The sequence below is a fragment of the Vipera ursinii genome (assembly GCF_947247035.1).
Source record: "Vipera ursinii genome assembly, chromosome: 1".
NCBI classification, from domain to species: Eukaryota; Metazoa; Chordata; class Lepidosauria; order Squamata; family Viperidae; genus Vipera; species Vipera ursinii.
The window spans coordinates 162,256,914-162,273,774 of record NC_139512.1 but is presented as its reverse complement, the minus strand read 5'-3'; the positions used below and the strand labels follow the sequence as shown (position 1 = coordinate 162,273,774).

Here is a 16,861-nt window from a genome sequence, read left to right as displayed (position 1 = left end):
AATGACTTAGCTGAGAGAATTGAAGGGGAATTCATCAAATCTGCAGATGACACCAAACTGACAGGAGTAGCCAACACCCCAGAAGACAAACTCAGGATCCAAAAAGATCTTGACAAACTTGAACAATGGGCCCTATCCAACAAAATGAGTTTCAATGTAGAGAAAAGCAAAGTTTTACATTTAGGCAGGAAAAATAAAAACTACAAGTACAGATTGGGCAAGACCTGTCTTAAAAACAGTAACTGTGAGAGGGAACTTGGAGTCCTAGTAGATGATCACTTAACCATGAGCCAGCAATGTGCAGCAGCAAAAGTCAATACAATCCTGGGTTGTATAAACAGAGGCATAGAATCAGGATCATGCGAGATATTAGTACTGCTTTATAAAACCCTAGTAAGACTATACCTGGAATACTGCAGCCAATTTTGGTCATCATATCACAAAAAAGATGTTGAGAGTTTGGAAAAAATTCAGAGAAGAGCAACTAAGATGATCAGGCCTGGAGACTAAAACATACGAAGAATGGCTGCGGGACTTGGGTTTGGCTAGTTTAAAGAAAAGAATAAATAGGGGAGACATGATAGCAGTATTCCAGTATTTCAGGGGCTGCCACAAAGAAGAGGCAGTCATGTTATTCACCAAAGCACCAGAGGGCAGGACAAGAAACAATGGTTGGAAACTGATCAAAGAGAGAAGCAACCTAGAATTAAGGAGAAACTTCCTGACAGTGAGGACAATTAACCAGTGGAACAGCTTGCCTCCAGAAATTGTGGGCACTCATCACTGGAGATTTTTAAGAAGAGGCTAGGTCCCTTCCAGCTTTATTCAAGTCCATTTAAACCAACTAATTTAAGCATGCCTATTTCCAGTCTGCACAATAGACTTTCTATGACAAAGCACAGATTCCTGCTGTAGCCATACAAACATATTTTGCAACAAACAGAGAGGCAAAAACATGATAAATGGAATTTGGGACAAGAGATCATAAAAGACTTCCAAAGACCATGCATCACAGGCCATTTCTTTAATTTTCAAATATAAAGGTAAAGGTTCCCCCGCACATGCGTGCTAGTTGTTTTCAACTCTAGGGGCCGGTGCTCATCTCCGTTTCAAAGCCGAAGAGCCAGTGCTTGTCCGAGGATGTCTCCGTGGTCATGTGACCGGCATGACTAGACGCCAAAGGCGCACGGAATGCTGTTACCTTCCCACCGTAGTGGTCCCTATTTTTCTACTTGCATTTTTACGTGCTTTTGAACTGCTAGGTTGGCAGAAGCTGGGACAAGTAACAGGTGCTCACTCTGTTATGCGGCACTCGGGATTTGACCTGCCAAACTGCTGATCTTCTGATCAACAAGCTCAGCGTCCCAACCCACTGAGCCACCGCATCCCTTATAAAGGGAAAATGTTGTATTGGAATCAATGGGATTTTTTTTCCTTAGTAAAACCACATTCAGTAACTAGGTGTTCTTGAAATCCACTGACCAACAAGCATCTATAACTCTCCTAGCATAATCAGAGATAATGACTAAATTTGAGGTCCAAGATGTCAACAAAGCACTAGGTAAGAGAAAGCTGGAAAAGACTTACCGTAATCCAAACTTTAGACAAGTGGTTCACTTAATGGCTTATGCAATCAACCTGCTTTGGGGATAAGAGACAATCACATCCTAGTTCCAAAATACATCTGCTTCTGGATGCCTTAGATCAGACATGTCAAACACAAGGCCTGGGGGCCAGATCCGGCCCGCAAAGTGGTTTCATGCGGCCCGCGAAGCCATCCTGGAAACAGTGAGGGAACGGCCCCCACTGCCTTGGCCCTGGCCCAGAGACCCTCCTTCTGCCAGAGACCCTCAGATCTGTCCCACTCCTGCCCAGGCCCCCATAGGCACCCTTGATGCGAACGATGTAGAGCTGGCCACGCCCACCCAGTAGGTTATATGCACTCTAGCCATGCCCACCCAGTAGGCCACGCCCTCCCAGGCTACACCCACATGGCCCCCTGAGGGCAACCCCAATGCTGATGCGGCCCTCAATGAAATTGAGTTTGACACCCCTGCCTTAGATTCTTAAAAAGAGCAGAAGCAACAGGATATTCGGTTTTCCCGATTGTATTATCAATATATATTATCAATAAATTGCCTTTCATCACTTGCACCCCAAACATGTCTTGGCGGCTGTTTTTTTCTGCTATATCCTCAGGACTTTATGTGATCCCCAACCCATATCTGAGGCACCTTTAGCTGTGCATAACTCCTTTCTGCCTTATTCTAAAATCATCTAGGCCAGGGGTAGGCAACCTCGGCTCTTTTATGACTCATGGACTTCAACTCCCAGAATTCCTGAGTCAGCTAACTCAGGAATTCTGGGAGTTGAAGTCCACGAGTCATAAAAGAGCCGAGGTTGCCTATCCCTGATCTAGGCCATATAAAATCCATTAAGCTTTGTCACCCATTACCTTGGAGGGGAATTGTGTGTGAGTGATTGGGAACAGAGAGAATAGAGACCTGATCAGAATCAACAATGGGGGATAGTCAATTCCATACTAAAGCAGTTTTCTATCTATTCCAAAGATGACTGGAGAGGCCCTTGAACATCTATGGAACTGATTCTGGTGAGAAAAGAGTAGGATGAAATGGGCCTGCTCTTGCAGAAGGTCACAAACATTGTGGCATACAAAATTTACCAGTAGGGCTGTTTGGGGCTTTCTTCCACATGGTGCAAGCTTAAAAAGGAACCCCCTGATAGTACCAGCAGATATATAGATCCAAGTTAAATCTGATTGCAGTGAAATCACAAATATTGCAGCGCTGAGAAGCTGGTATTTATTTCGTTCTCCTTTCTTATATGTGTTTTGCTTGATTCAGCTATATAATCTGGGACAGATATTTAGGTCAGAGTTTTCGAAGTGACCACTCTCTTGTCCATTTCAATTATTGTTACTGACCAAGTTTGTAGACTGCCCTGTGCTCTTCCACTAAATATCAAGTCAGCTTCATCAAGTTCCATATGTCCACCTTTGATCTCTTCATCATCTCTTTTTGTACCTGTCCTCGAGTTTATTATTTTAAAATCTGGAGCTCAATCTGCTTTGTGAACACATTTCTTTGGTCAAGCAAGTGTGGACTCTTCTACAATTCTACAATCACTGGTGAAAAATCTGAGAAAGGAACTCTGCTCACATACTATTTGCTTAATAATAACAAACCTGTTCTGGGATTGAGCTTTAGCACAAAAACACTTCCCGGTGAGCTCGTGCCTTATTTTCTTTCCCTTCCAAGCTGTTAAGTTCTCAGTTATTTCAACTAAAGGCTTGCTGTGTACTGGGTGCCTGTGGAGAAGGCCTGATATCTCATTCATGAATATTGGAAACTGGCTTTCATTCATGTCCTTGCAGCCTCACATGCTGAGATCCATAACTTCAACTTAGCTATGAAATGTGCTCCTCCACATGTGGATAAGAATAGCTCCACCTCAGTCCATCTCAATGGAAGCTGCCCAGATTTTTGTCTCACTGCGGGGGGGGGGGGATGGAAACTGCATGGTTGCAGTTCCTTCAGCAGACCTTAGCACTCACACATTTCTGTGGAAAGACCACCACATGCTTAGCCAGCTGGGGGAGCACCCAGTTGTACAAGCCAGTCAGCTGTCCCCGACTGGGTTTTTGTCATTAGGTATTGGTGAGAACTGAAGAGAAAGCCCGTGCTTCCAAGATCTTACCTCTGCCTTCTCTTTTAGGGGAAAAAGAGGCAGTGATATTTATCAGCAATCATTTTATCTTTATCTTTATTAGACATATATACCGCCCTTCTCCCGTAGGACTCAGGGAGGTTCACAAGGTTTTTAAAATAACAATACAACAATTACAAAAATTAAGAACCGTTAAAATAATTACATTTAGACCTTGAATAAATATAAAACCCCAATTAAAATCCAATTAAAACCCCAATTAATATTCTCAGTCCAGGCCAGAAAGCTCAAAGAGCCAAGTCTTCAGGTCCCGGGCGGTATGAGCGAAGGTCAGGGGCAGTCCTAAGCTCTACGGGCAGCTGGTTCCAAAGGGCAGGCGCACCCACAGAGAAGGTCCTCCCCCTGGGTATTATCCACTGGCAATCTTTTACCCTGAGAAGACCCTCCCTGTGGGAGCGCACAGGACGAAGGGAGCTTGATGCCAGCAGCAGGTGCTCCCTCAGATATCCCGGACCCAAGCCATTTAGGGCTTTATAGGTCATCACCAGCACCTTGAATCTGTGCAGGGCATGTTCATTTCTAAATAATAATAACAACAATTCCTATAAATCATATAAATCAGAATGGAAGCCCAAGCCTGCCTTCTTTGAAATGGAATTCAATTCCATTTAGTGGGGTTAGTTTTGAGCTGACCTACCTGGGGTTCCTGCTGTAGGATTCATTTCCTACGAGTGACGTCTGCCCTGGAGGATGGAATTTATTATACACGGTTACAGGAAAGCAAGAAAACAACAAACTACAGCCGTTAACCCAGATTGTCAAAGCTTCTGCTTGCCTTGAAACATCCTACATTACGGAACATTTTAGATATTGATGAAAACGCAAGGGGGGGAGGGACTCGTCCAATTTGGAATCATTCCATTAAAAAAACAGCAAAGTCGATGTCTTCATAATGGTATTTAAAACGGGTGCGTCGGGCGGTTTTTAAAGGACTTGACAGTTGCTGAAATCCCTCGGCTTTCCCTCCCGCTAACAAACTTACGCACAGACAGAAGAACTCACAGCCTGAAACACAAACGCGCGTGCGGTAGTTACAAATCGCCTACACGCGCGCGCGCGCACACGCACACACATCCCTAGCATCTCTACCGACGTTCTTTTTACCCGCATTCAAAATATTTCCTCTCTTGCCCCCCCCCACCCCTCCCCTCCCCGGTACAATTCCGTCTTCTGCCCAACCGCCGAGCTTGATCGTCTTAACGGAGCCATGCCGAGAGCTATTTTGCGAGCCATTTAGCCAAATACTCTTATCTACCGCGGCGGTGCAATCTCTGCTCCGGCTTTATGAAAAAGAGGGGGGAGGGGGGAGAGGGGAGAACAACGGTCGATGCCCGCCCGCCCCCCCCTCCCCTTTGGACGCCTTCATTCATTCGGCTGCACGAATTCCAGCACCCGTCGCCTCATGGCAGAAGAGAAGGCGCGTTTCGCCGCCGCCGCCGCCGCTTTGTAGCTCTTCCCCTCCCTCCCCTCCCCTCCCCTCCCCTCGGCGCCCTCATTTTGTTCAGTGCTCAGCTCTCGCCGGGTAACGCAGCCGCCGCCGTCGCCGGCAGGAGCAGTTAGCTAGTCAGCGGGGCTCGACGCCCGTCCCCGGAAAATCCGCGGCAACTCCGCTTGGGTATTTGGGGAGCGGAGGGACGGGCAGAAGTCCGCAAGAAACACCCGGACACGGGAAGCAAAGGGTGCGTGTGTGTGTCTCTGTGTGTGTGTCTGCGTGTTTGCGCGCGCGCTCGCGCCGAATGTTGACACGCCGAAGTCAAATCGAGAAAGGAGGGAGACGAGCTTGAAGAGGCCGATCGCTAGCAAAATCAAGAGGGAACGGAGCGAAAGAGCCGAGCGCCGGCCAGCAAGAGGCGCAGCTCAACGCCGAGTTTCTCCAGTCGGCGGAGCGCCCTGGGAAGGGCTTCGGATGCACCGCCCGAAGGGGTTAATGAACGCCTTGCAGCCAGCTTTGGTACCTTCTCGGGACGTGGGCATTAGCGGCTTCAGAGTTCTCACCGCCTCTACGACAAAGGGAAGATTGCGGCATGAGGCATAAGTAGCGCCAAAAAGTTCCTTTTGGGGGAGGGGAGGGGGGGGAAAGGTGAGACTACCGGATCATGGCAAACCCCGCCGGCTTAGACTTTGCTGCAGTGGAAGGCTTCCTAGACAGACACCCGGAGCTGGTGGAGAAGTGGCTTCAGAGGAGAACCGCCCTCCTTAGCAAAGGAGCGCCCGGCTTTGGCGACGGCGGGGCGGAAAAGCAGCTCGGCGGACAGCCCAACGGCCTCTCGCCGCGGAGCAGCCCCTCGTCCGCAGCCCCCCCTGGCCTGGAGCCGACGGGCGGCGGCGGCGGCGGCGGGCTGCCGCACCGAGCGTCCCAGAAAGAGCTGAGGAAAAGTTTCGCGCGCTCCAAGGCCATCCACGTCAACCTGACTTACGACGAGCACCTCCACGCCCGGGCTCAGGAGCCGCTGAGCAGCGCCAGGAGAAGGGCGCTGCTGAGGAAGGCCAGCTCCCTGCCGCCCACCACGGCGCACCTGCTCAGCGCTCTGCTCGAGTCCCGGGTCAACCTGCCCCAGTACCCTCCCACCGCCCTGGACTACAAGCGCTACTTGAAGCAGCACAACGAGCGGCAGTTCTTTCTGGAGCTCGTCAAGGACATTTCCAACGACTTGGACCTCAGCGCCCTCAGCTACAAGATCCTCGTCTTCGTCTGCCTTATGGTGGACGCCGAGAGGGGTTCTCTTTTCCTGCTGGAAGGCGCCGGCGGAAAGAAGAGCTTGGTCTCCAGGGTCTTCGACGTGCACGGCGGCGCCCCGGTGCTGCCATGCTACAGCACGGAGAACTCCGCCGAGATGCAGCAGCTCTGGGGTAAAGGCGTCGTCGGTTATGTGGCCGAGCACGGCCGGACCGTCAACCTGCCCGACGCTTACCAGGTACGGCTTGCCGTTCGAGCAGACCTTTTTTTGGCGCGATTCGCCGCACGCGGTCTTAACGCTAGCAGAATAACTTGATAAAAGGTCTCCCGTGAGACGGTTAAAAACAAAACAAAACCGACCGACCGACCGACCGGCAACACCGAAACAAAATCCTGCTCGAATTCATTCGGTACCTATCCAGAACGGCACCGTGGGAAGAAATCTGTTTAGGTCAGGGGTCTTCAAACTTGGCCCTCTGATGACTTGTGGACTTCAACTCCCAGAATTCCTCAGCCAGCATGGCTGGCTGAGGAATTCTGGGAGTTGAAGTCCACAAGTCATAAAAGGGCAAAGTTTGAAGACCCCTGGTTTAGGTGAAAGCGTTATGTCTTGCAGAAATTGAGGAGGTCTCCCCCTGGTGCCGGTTATTTCTGTTCTCCATATTTTATGGCGAGTTAGGTGGGGGAGAGAGAAATTTCATCTTTATGTTTAAAGATGCGTTCGTGTATCAATACAACTTGCTGTCAGAGAAGGGTGTTTGCCATCAGACTAGCCAAAAGAGGGTCCTGGTCCCTCTATGTATGTGTGTGTGTGTGAGAGAGAGAGAGAGAGAGAGAGAAATATCCAGGGGTTTTGTTGTGTTTGCCATCAAGAGTAACCAAAACAGAGTGAGTGGTCCCTTTGTGCAAGTGTGTGTGTGTGTCTGTGATTAAAGGATTCAGATGAATGAGATTCAGATGGCAGCAGTTGTGTAATGATTTATGGCCAAAGAATCCTGTAGATCAGGGGTGTCAAACTCAATTTCATTGAGGGCCGCATCAGCATTGCGGTTGCCCTCAAGGGGCCGGGTGGGTATGGCCAGGGTGGGCGTGGCCTACTGGGTGGGCGTGGCTAGAGTGCGTATGGCCTACTGGGTGGGCGTGGCCAGCTCTACATCGTTCGGATCAAGGGTGCCTATGGGGGCCTGGGCAGGAGTGGGACAGATCTGAGGGTCTCTGGCAGAAGGAGGGTCTCTGGGCCAGGGCCAAGGCAGTGAGGGCTGTTCCCTCACTGTTGCCAGGACGGCTTCGCGGGCCACATGAAACCACTCTGTGGGCCGGATCTGGCCCCCGGGCCTTGTGTTTGGCATGTCTGCTGTAGATTAAACTAAAGTCTCAGATAAGTCATGCTTATTTTTTCCTCAGTGGCGAATCAGAGGTGGAAGCAAAACACAAGTAGTCCATTTTATTCTTAAACAATTAGAGAAGTTTATTCTTGGCTTTGTTTGCTAAACGTAATAGGTTTCTTGATTAATAATCATTACAGTCTTATCATCCCTCAAAGAAGTAAATGTTGGATCTCTAGGTATAGTAATCTTGGACCCATGAAGGTGCCTATCAGTGTATCCATCATTGTGGTGGATGCCAAAAGGACAATGATGCCAAAAGGACAACATGCATGTAATAACCATTATGTAAAAATAAAAGGCTCAGTTTGCCCTAGCTGTAGGGATGGGATAGTTTGGCCGGTATACGGCATGTAAAGGGCACATCATGGATTTATATAAAAACATTTTGGTTTTGACCGTTTTATTTTTAATATTGCTAGGTATCATTCCAAAATAATTTGGAAAAGATGCGTTGGGAAATAGAGGAGTGTAAACATAGAACTCTTGTCTACAGGCATCTAGAAGAAACAAGGGACAAAATATCAATTGCAGCTTAAGCTCTACTGTTACATGCAGCATCATGATGCAAATATGAAAGGTTGGAGTTCATGTCTTGATGTCACAATGCAAAGGTAGTGTTCTCAACATCAACATGATCAGGAGCAGATATCTGTGTCCTTGAGAGTAACTTTTTAAAGCAGCCATCTCTATTCCCAGGATCACACGCTGCTCTCTGCAGCTAACAGATGGGGGGGGGGGAGATTTGACTGCTTTAAAGAGGTGCAGATAAATTCACACACACCTTTTGGAATTGAATCCAAAACATTGCACAGAACTACTTTTTAATCCTTGGTTTAATGCTCCTTAACATGGTATTTGCTTTTTTTAAATGCTTTGTACATTATGTAGATGTTTTCATTGACCCTGTGAATTCTTGTCAAATTAGTCACTGCCAGAATTTATTAATCCTCCTGGTTATTTGTACAGACAAATCCACTTGTAGAAAAAAAAAACAGGTTTCCTTTATGTGGTTGACACAGGGACCGATTATTAGGTGGAAGTGCCTAGATTAGTATATAGGGCAGTGCTAGTAAATATGAGAAGCCGGCTCAGTTGATCCTCCTTAGCAGGAAAAAAGACAGTCTTGTAAAGGGAAATTATTATACCATACCTCTAGAATTATAATTGACAATAAATTAAATCTGATCAATGAAAACACTTTTTTATGTAGAACAGACAAGATAGTTGGCTAGAATAAGTGGCTTTCATATAGATTACCCTTATAGTAATGGGACTGGAGGGGCTATATCTTGATTTTTCTGTAAATCACCATCCAGAACACATTGTTTTAATTTTGGCTTATTGTTTAGTAATATATATTAAGTCATTTTCACTCCCAAATAGAGTTTTCATAAATGCAGATAGTGTAAATTTAATGGATTATGTGCTATTAGTTGTTTCTAACTCTTAGCAATCATACAGCTACATTTTCTCCATGATGATCTATTCTTGACCTGTTCTTTCAGGTGTTCCAATGGTGTACTCATCACCATTGTAACTGAGTCCATCCACCTTGCTGCTGGTTAACCTTCTTCTCTTTCCTTCTATCTCCCCCAGTATTAGAGTCTTCACCAGAGAGCTAGATCTTGGCACAATGTGTCCAAAGTAGAATGATTTGAGCCTAGTCATTTAGTCCTCGAGTAAGAACTCTGGGTTCATTTGTTCAATGGTGTATTTGTTTTCTTGGTTGTACTTGTAAATTAAGACTTATTAGTTAGAAGGCTGACTAGTCTGTGAAATTACTTGTATAGAGCTAGCTGTTCCTATTCTGCTTACAATTTTAATAGATAAAATTATAAAATTTTAATAGATAAAATTTAATAGATAAAATTGTGGGAAGCAATATGAAACTTAAAACACATTGATTTACTGACTGATAGTCTCACTGTGAATGTAGGCGCTCCTGCTTTAAGAGACAGAAGGGAACAGATGGATTACAAAATACTTGTGATTAAGATCTGGGGCAAGTTACAATATTTATTAAATCTGTTCTGCCGTCTGTTCATTTTTTATAAGGTCAATTGTTAGGTCTTGGCTTTTCATCTAATAGAATAAGGTCATTGATTTATCCCAACCCTATAGCGCACTCTCTGTGTTACTCTTGTTTTGGAACTATATCAAGACTCATTTGTCTCTAATTATTCACCTGCTTCTACACAAAGAGCTGTGGTCTTAGATCTTAGTCAGAGATTCACTGTGGAAGGAAACTGCTGTATATGATAATTTATCAAAGCTGCTTTCTTCTCCTGAAAGTTGAGTGCTTGATCAATTTTACAGCTTTTTTCTCCTTGCTAAAAGTAAACCTGTGGATTTACTTCTGTGCCGATTGTTTGCAACAAGTAGCATTATGTTTATTAAAAATTGTTTGGTTTGACTAAAGAGGACAAATACTGCTAGGTCAAGCAAATATGAGCTTTCCAATCATAAAGAGTATGGAATTACTCTACATCAGGGAAAGGAATTTTGCTCAAAAATTTTCTGTTCCACTAAACATAGCTGGGTTCCAATAATAACACATTGATTACAATAGCAAAAGAAAGACCAAATTTGGATCTTTTTGTGGACATTGTTTCCATCCAAACATCAGCGTACTCACTTCTTATATGTCACACTACATCTCTATTGTGATTAGTGTACTACTTCCTTGCAGGTAACCAGATAGTGCCTGGTTTGCAAAAATCTAACCCAACTTAGTGTCCTTTCAGTGCATTGTTGTTGCCCAGCGCGTATGGAGGACTGAGTTATTAGTAATGTTAGTAAGTAAATTTCTACCATGGGGCACTTATAGGTACTGACACAATTGAGTACAACAGCTAAAAGACAGAAAATAACTAAACTTAATAGGCAAATACCAAAATACTTTACTGAGATGACAGAAGTCTAATGCTAATGTATAGGATTGGTATGCCTAGTCCAGTGATAATAGTAAAAAGGAACAGGTATGATCAGGAAATAGAAACCAAGTTTCAGTTTTTACAAGAGAAATTCAGCAATTTAGGAATATTTTGTTTTGAGAAGAAAAAAGTGGAAAAAGAAATTACCATAAGCATCTGTTCCTAAACACTGTTAAGTCAAACGGGTAAAACGTCTTGTGAAATCGTCCTACAAGTTTCACCCTTATGTATTGTAGGGTAACTATCAATCCTCAACATGCAGAGTTTCCATTGTGATACGTATTTTGTGACTTGCCCCTTATCTTCTGTAGTCACTTATGGACATGACATCATAGAAAATAAAGACTATTATCTATTGCTTCAGAATATAGGAAATAAAACAATAGATTTAAGTTACAGGGAAGGAGATTTTTTTAATGTTGGAGGAGATAATATTCAAATATTTGGAGCAGTTAATAAGGAAAGAGCAGGAAATAAAATAATTACCTTGGAGAGGTAGTAGGTTCCATTTTATTGAATGTAGTCAGATGGAACTAGTCAATTTTGTCTCATGGATGCCTTCTTTTAAATTTCTGCACTTTGATAGACAGTTGGTTTTAATGGACCCTTTCAAACCGTTACATTCCACAAATTTAATTTTAACTCCCATTTTTCCTACTATTAGTTCTGTAGAGCTACCAGCAAAGAGTTTGTTTTTTGTACCTCTTTGCTGCCATTGCCACCCACATATTTCCAGTCAAAAATGATAGGTTTTTTTCCCCCCAGAAAAGAAATTAAGTTAAATGACAGAATAGTTGTGTAGTGATGCTCTGAGATACTATGAATTCTTTGTCTGAAGGCATCTTTAGCACCTACAAGAATAAGAAATAACCATTTACCTTATAGGTAGTTTCTAGCCAGCTCACACTTATTCTCAGTTACACTTAAGGGATAATTGAAATATTAAAAGAATCACAGATTTGAAGAAGTCTCAGAATCTCAGAGTGGTCAGTGAAAGAAACCAGGTTTTTCTTATTGAGTGTTTGTTTGCATACTGTTATGAATCTAACCCTATGTTGTTACTCTGAAGGAATTTTATAGAATTTAACACTTTTTCCTCTCCTACTTCACATCTACATGGAACTGCTAGGAAAGTTCAACCAGGGACTTGGGTTTAGGTGTCATCAATATGATACATCCAGTGGTGGGATTCAAATATGTGAACAACTTGTTCTCTGTGTGGATGCCGCTTCCGGAAGTCCATTCTGGGCCTGGGCAACAAAAAATTAGCTACTAGTTCTGCCAAACTGGTGTGAACTGGCTGAATCCCACCACTGGATACATCTCAGCCCTTGGTCATCCAAGTGATACTGTTATGTATCCAAGTGTAGGCATCTGCATAGCAACAGCCTGGATGGTTTTGGCGGGAAATCCAGTTTCGGCGGGAAACCTAGGGCCAACCCCATTGGCTAGCCGCCTTCCTGGCCAGGTATATAAGGAGGCCAGGTAGCCCTCATTCTCCAGTACGAACCTCCCCCCCCACACAATAAAGAGCTGAACACGTACTCCGGTTGGCGTCTCTTCCTTGCGTTGGACCCACTACATTACAGATACTGTCAAGTGTTTCGTCTCAGTTTCTAGAGACTACTATGAGGATCTGTATAAAGAGAAATAGGTTTAATCATAATCCTGATGAAACTGAGTAGCAGTTATACAGGTTTTTCATCTTCTAGATGAGGGCATTCTCCCTAATCAGAAACGTTATGCAATCTGAGGCTCCTCATGGAATCATAGTTCCAGCTTGAGGGGTAGGTGACAGTCGTGGTTAGGAGGGCTGTTGCACATATCCTTCTTGTGTGCTAGTACCTGTCCCTGGAGGCATTGCTCATGGTCATCTGTACTTCGGTGTACTCTTGTTTGAATTAATGTAACATGCTCTACATGAAGCTGCATTTGAGGACAACTCGGAAGCTATGGCTAGTCCAGGATACAGCAGCATGAGTAGTTTTGAGTGTGCCTTGGTATATCTGTGTAGCACCACTCCTGCATGAATTGCATTGGCAAATATATTTTGCCTTCTCCAGGAGGCTATCTTGTTTTTTTCTTTGTCTTCTTTGAACTTCTTTTTTAAAAATAGAAGCCAGCATTGTATTTAACCCTCCCTGGAACCTAAATTTATCCTATCTATCACATGTATAATGTTATGCACAATGTTTCTGAGGGTCATTTTGATTTTTTCCACTGCATTACATTTCTTCTTACTCAGTTTTTCATATATTCTTGACAGGATTTGCCATCAGAGTGATAGATAATATGAGGCTCAAGGCTCTGTAAAGCACATGGTATATTAGCCTAATATTTTATGACGTGCCAGAAAGAACAAAAGAAAGAATGAACACATAAAGATTCAAAATCAAGAGAGCAGAAACTGTTATGTCAGAATACACCTTGGTTCAGTCTTTTGCAGCTGTTTATCCTGGAGGAAACCTTGAAATATAATGTTCTGTTCTCAAGAAATCCCTGCATAAAAAAATATCTCTACAGCTAGCATTGCAGTGTATTAAGTTGTTTAAAAAGCAATGTGTTTTTTTATAAACGCTCACAGAACCCCTAGTGAAGCAGTGAAAGCCTGCCTTCGCCTTGGTGTAACGCAGTTCTACTCTGATAATTATTAAGAATTTTATGCTCGATGCCCTTGCTCATTGTAGTAAGTTTCATTTGATTTAATGTACTCCTGGAAAAGCCAATATATTTCTATGCGCCCTGCATTTCACATATGAAAGTTGTTTTCAGATAATCAAAGAAAAGGCTTTATTTTTTGTCAACTGGCAATTTTTAGTATGCCATAATTTTATATTCTAGCCCAGAGGTCCCCAACCTTTTGGGCACCAGGGACCAGTTCCGTGGAGAGAGCTTTTTCCGCGGACCAGAGTGGGCATGGTTTTGTGTGCTGCCTGCATCTCGTGGATGGGGCATTGTTTGTTTGTGTGGCCTGGTTCCAGGCATGCCGCAGCCCGGTACTGGTCTACGGACCGGGGGTTGGAGACCCCTGTTCTAGCCCCTTAACAGATTTAGTAGAACTGACAGTTATCTAAACAAGAGGAAATATTGTGTACAAAAAATGAAGAGGTTTAGTTTAGAAGGACTCTTTAGTATTGAACAAACACAAATGAGCAAGAGATGTTGCTATTTAGATTATTGTTAATCTCATATTAAAAGTTAATAGCAATTGTTATTTTTTTCAAATATCTTTTAGTACTGAACACAGCTAATTGCTTATCCATGAAATGAATACATAATCAGAATAACAGATAGATATGGGGAGAATGTTTTAATATTTTCATTTATTTTCCATGAAGTTTAGAAGAATAATGACATTGAAAATAAAGCTCAGATATTTTGGAAGAACAAACTTTTCAGCATTGCTGATACCTAAAGACATATTAAAAAATCCCAAATTCTATCTTCTGCCCAGGATAGTTATTTAAATTTAAACTTTAAATACGCCTCATAACGTAAATATGTTTTAGGATGATAAGTTTAGAATAATAGAGTATATTATCTTCTATTGATAAGATAATATTAATGTTGAATATTTAGTATTCCACAGAAAAATTGACAGACTTGGACACATTTTCCCATTTTTAAACCATCTGTTTTTCTTCCTCAAATCCTGATGAGTTTGGCACTGAAACCATCACAGGTTTTACACTTGATTCAGTTAGATTTGGATTATATTTCTGCTGGCATATGAAATTGTTTCAGACAGGTGAAATAAAGTGTACAAAATATTCATGGCAAAAGGATCTCTTTATGTACATATTTTATGCCTTTAACTGCTAGAAAGCAGATCATTTGTCAATCAATATAAATATCAATTGATCCCAGATCATTAAAGTGATTACTAATCAAGAGAAAACTCTTTGGAAACTATTTGATACTGATCTCATAATAAGGAGCATAAAACTCCTGGAATCTTATGTTTGGTGTTTCTTTCCTTTAGGAGCTTGATTTACTACATATACCAAGCCTAAGTCAGTGGTTCTTAAACTGTTTGACCCAATTAATATTGTCTTGGTCTCAAATAAGGTTATTATGCCCACAAAAATACCCAGACTGTTATTTCATGCCATATCTTCATGGCAGGAATCCGAAATGGGATTCTTGACTCACTAAAAAGCAATTACAAATTGCCCCATTACTCTCACAGTATGCCCAAATTATACCCCTGGGGGGAGTTACATCCCAGTTTAAGGACCACTAACCTAAATTGTTAATTTACCAATACATTTTATACATAGTGTAGTCTAACATGCATGTCTGTAGAATTATAAAATGGATTGGACTACACACCACACAATTTGAGCAATTTTGTTTAAAGTACCGTATATACTTGAGTATAAGCCGACTCGAGTATAAGCCGAGACCCCCAATTTCACCCCCAAAAACTGGAAAAAGTTGTTGACTCGAGTATAAGCCGATCCGCCGTTCTGCAAGCCTCTGCCGCGAGCAGAGGCTCGATCCGCCATTTTGCAAGCCTGAATACACAGGAATACCCTGTGTGGCCGCGGCTCTCGGGGAAGCCCTGGCTTTCAGCTTCCTCGCTCCACGCTGCCATTCGGGGCCCGCGCGTTCCCCGGGCAAATCACAGCGCCCAGCAGGCGAGGAAACACGCCCGCTCCAGTCGCCCCCCATTCCCTCAGGAGACGCGAAGCAAGTGACCGCCCGGAGCTTACCGAGGACTTGCTTCAGTGCTTCCAGGATCGCGCGCACCTCTCCCAAGCCGCCGCCGTCCGGAGACCTGCCGAAGTTTGGGGAGGTTTGGGGAGGTGCGCGCGCACCTCCCCAAACCTCCCCAAACGTCGGCAGGTCTCCGGACCTCTGCGCCCTGCCTGCCTGCTTCTTTCCGCAGCGGAAAGAAGCAGGCAGGCAGGGCGCGGAGGAACGGAGACCCGGCGACGTTTGGGGAGGTTTGGGCGCCTCCCCAAACCTCCCCAAACCTCCCCAAACGTCGCCGGGTCTCCGTTCCTCCGCGCCCTGCCTGCCTGCTTCTTTCCACAGCGGAAAGAAGCAGGCAGGCAGGGCGCAGAGGAACGGACACCTGCCGACGTTTGGGGAGGTTTGGGGAGGCGCCCAAACCTCCCCAAACGTTGGCAGCTCTGCGCGGAGGAACGGAGACCTGGGGAGGTTTGGGGAGGAGCCCAAACCTCCCCAAACGTCGGCAGGAGGAACGGAGACCTGCCAACGTTTGGGGAGGTTTGGGGAGGCGCCCAAACCTCCCTAAACGTCGGCAGGTCTGCGCGGAGGAAAGGAGACCTGGGGAGGTTTGGGGAGGCGCCCAAACCTCCCCAAACGTCGGCAGGAGGAACGGAGACCTGCCGAAGTTTGGGGAGGTTGGGGAGGCGCTCAAACCTCCCCAAACGTCGGCAGGTCTGCGTGGAGGAACGGAGACCTGGGGAGGTTTGGGGAGGCGCCCAAACCTCCCCAAACGTCGGCAGGAGGAAAGGAGACCTGCCGACGTTTGGGGAGGTTTGGGGAGGCGCCCAAACCTCCCCAAACGTCGGCAGGTCTGCGCGGAGGAACGGAGACCTGGGGAGGTTTGGGGAGGCGCCCAAACCTCCCCAAACGTCGGCAGGTCTGCGCGGAGGAACGGAGACCTGGGGAGGTTTGGGGAGGTGCACAAACCTCCCCAAACGTCGGCAGGAGGAACGAAGACCTGCCGACGTTTGGGGAGGCGCCCAAACCTCCCCAAACGTCGGCAGGAGGAACGGAGACCTGCCGACGTTTGGGGAGGTTTGGGGAGGCGCCCAAACCTCCCCAAACGTCGCCGGGTCTCTGTTCCTCCGCGCCCTGCCTGCCTGCTTCTTTCCACAGCGGAAAGAAGCAGGCAGGCAGGGCGCGGAGGGACAGACACCTGCCGACGTTTGGGGAGGTTTGGGGAGGCGCCCAAACCTCCCCAAACGTCGCCGGGTCTCTGTTCCTCCGCGCCCTGCCTGCCTGCTTCTTTCCACAGCGGAAAGAAGCAGGCAGGCAGGGCGCGGAGGAACAGACACCTGCCGACGTTTGGGGAGGTTTGGGCGCCTCCCCAAACCTCCCCAAATGTCGCCGGGTCTCCGTTCCTCTGCGCCCTGCCTGCC

At 45.5% G+C, this 16,861-nt stretch overlaps 1 protein-coding gene across 1 annotated transcript in view; it reads left to right on the top strand.

Moving 5' to 3' along the window:
• Window positions 1-5,843: 5,843 nt before the first annotated feature.
• The window catches only part of PDE11A (phosphodiesterase 11A), a gene marked incomplete at both ends in the record, with an annotated part of 180,091 nt that continues 169,073 nt past the window's right edge, over window positions 5,844-16,861 (top strand). The window contains one exon of the mRNA XM_083368229.1: window positions 5,844-6,662. Coding sequence (XP_083224355.1) covers window positions 5,844-6,662 — 819 coding nt within the window. The remainder of the gene's footprint in view (window positions 6,663-16,861) is intronic.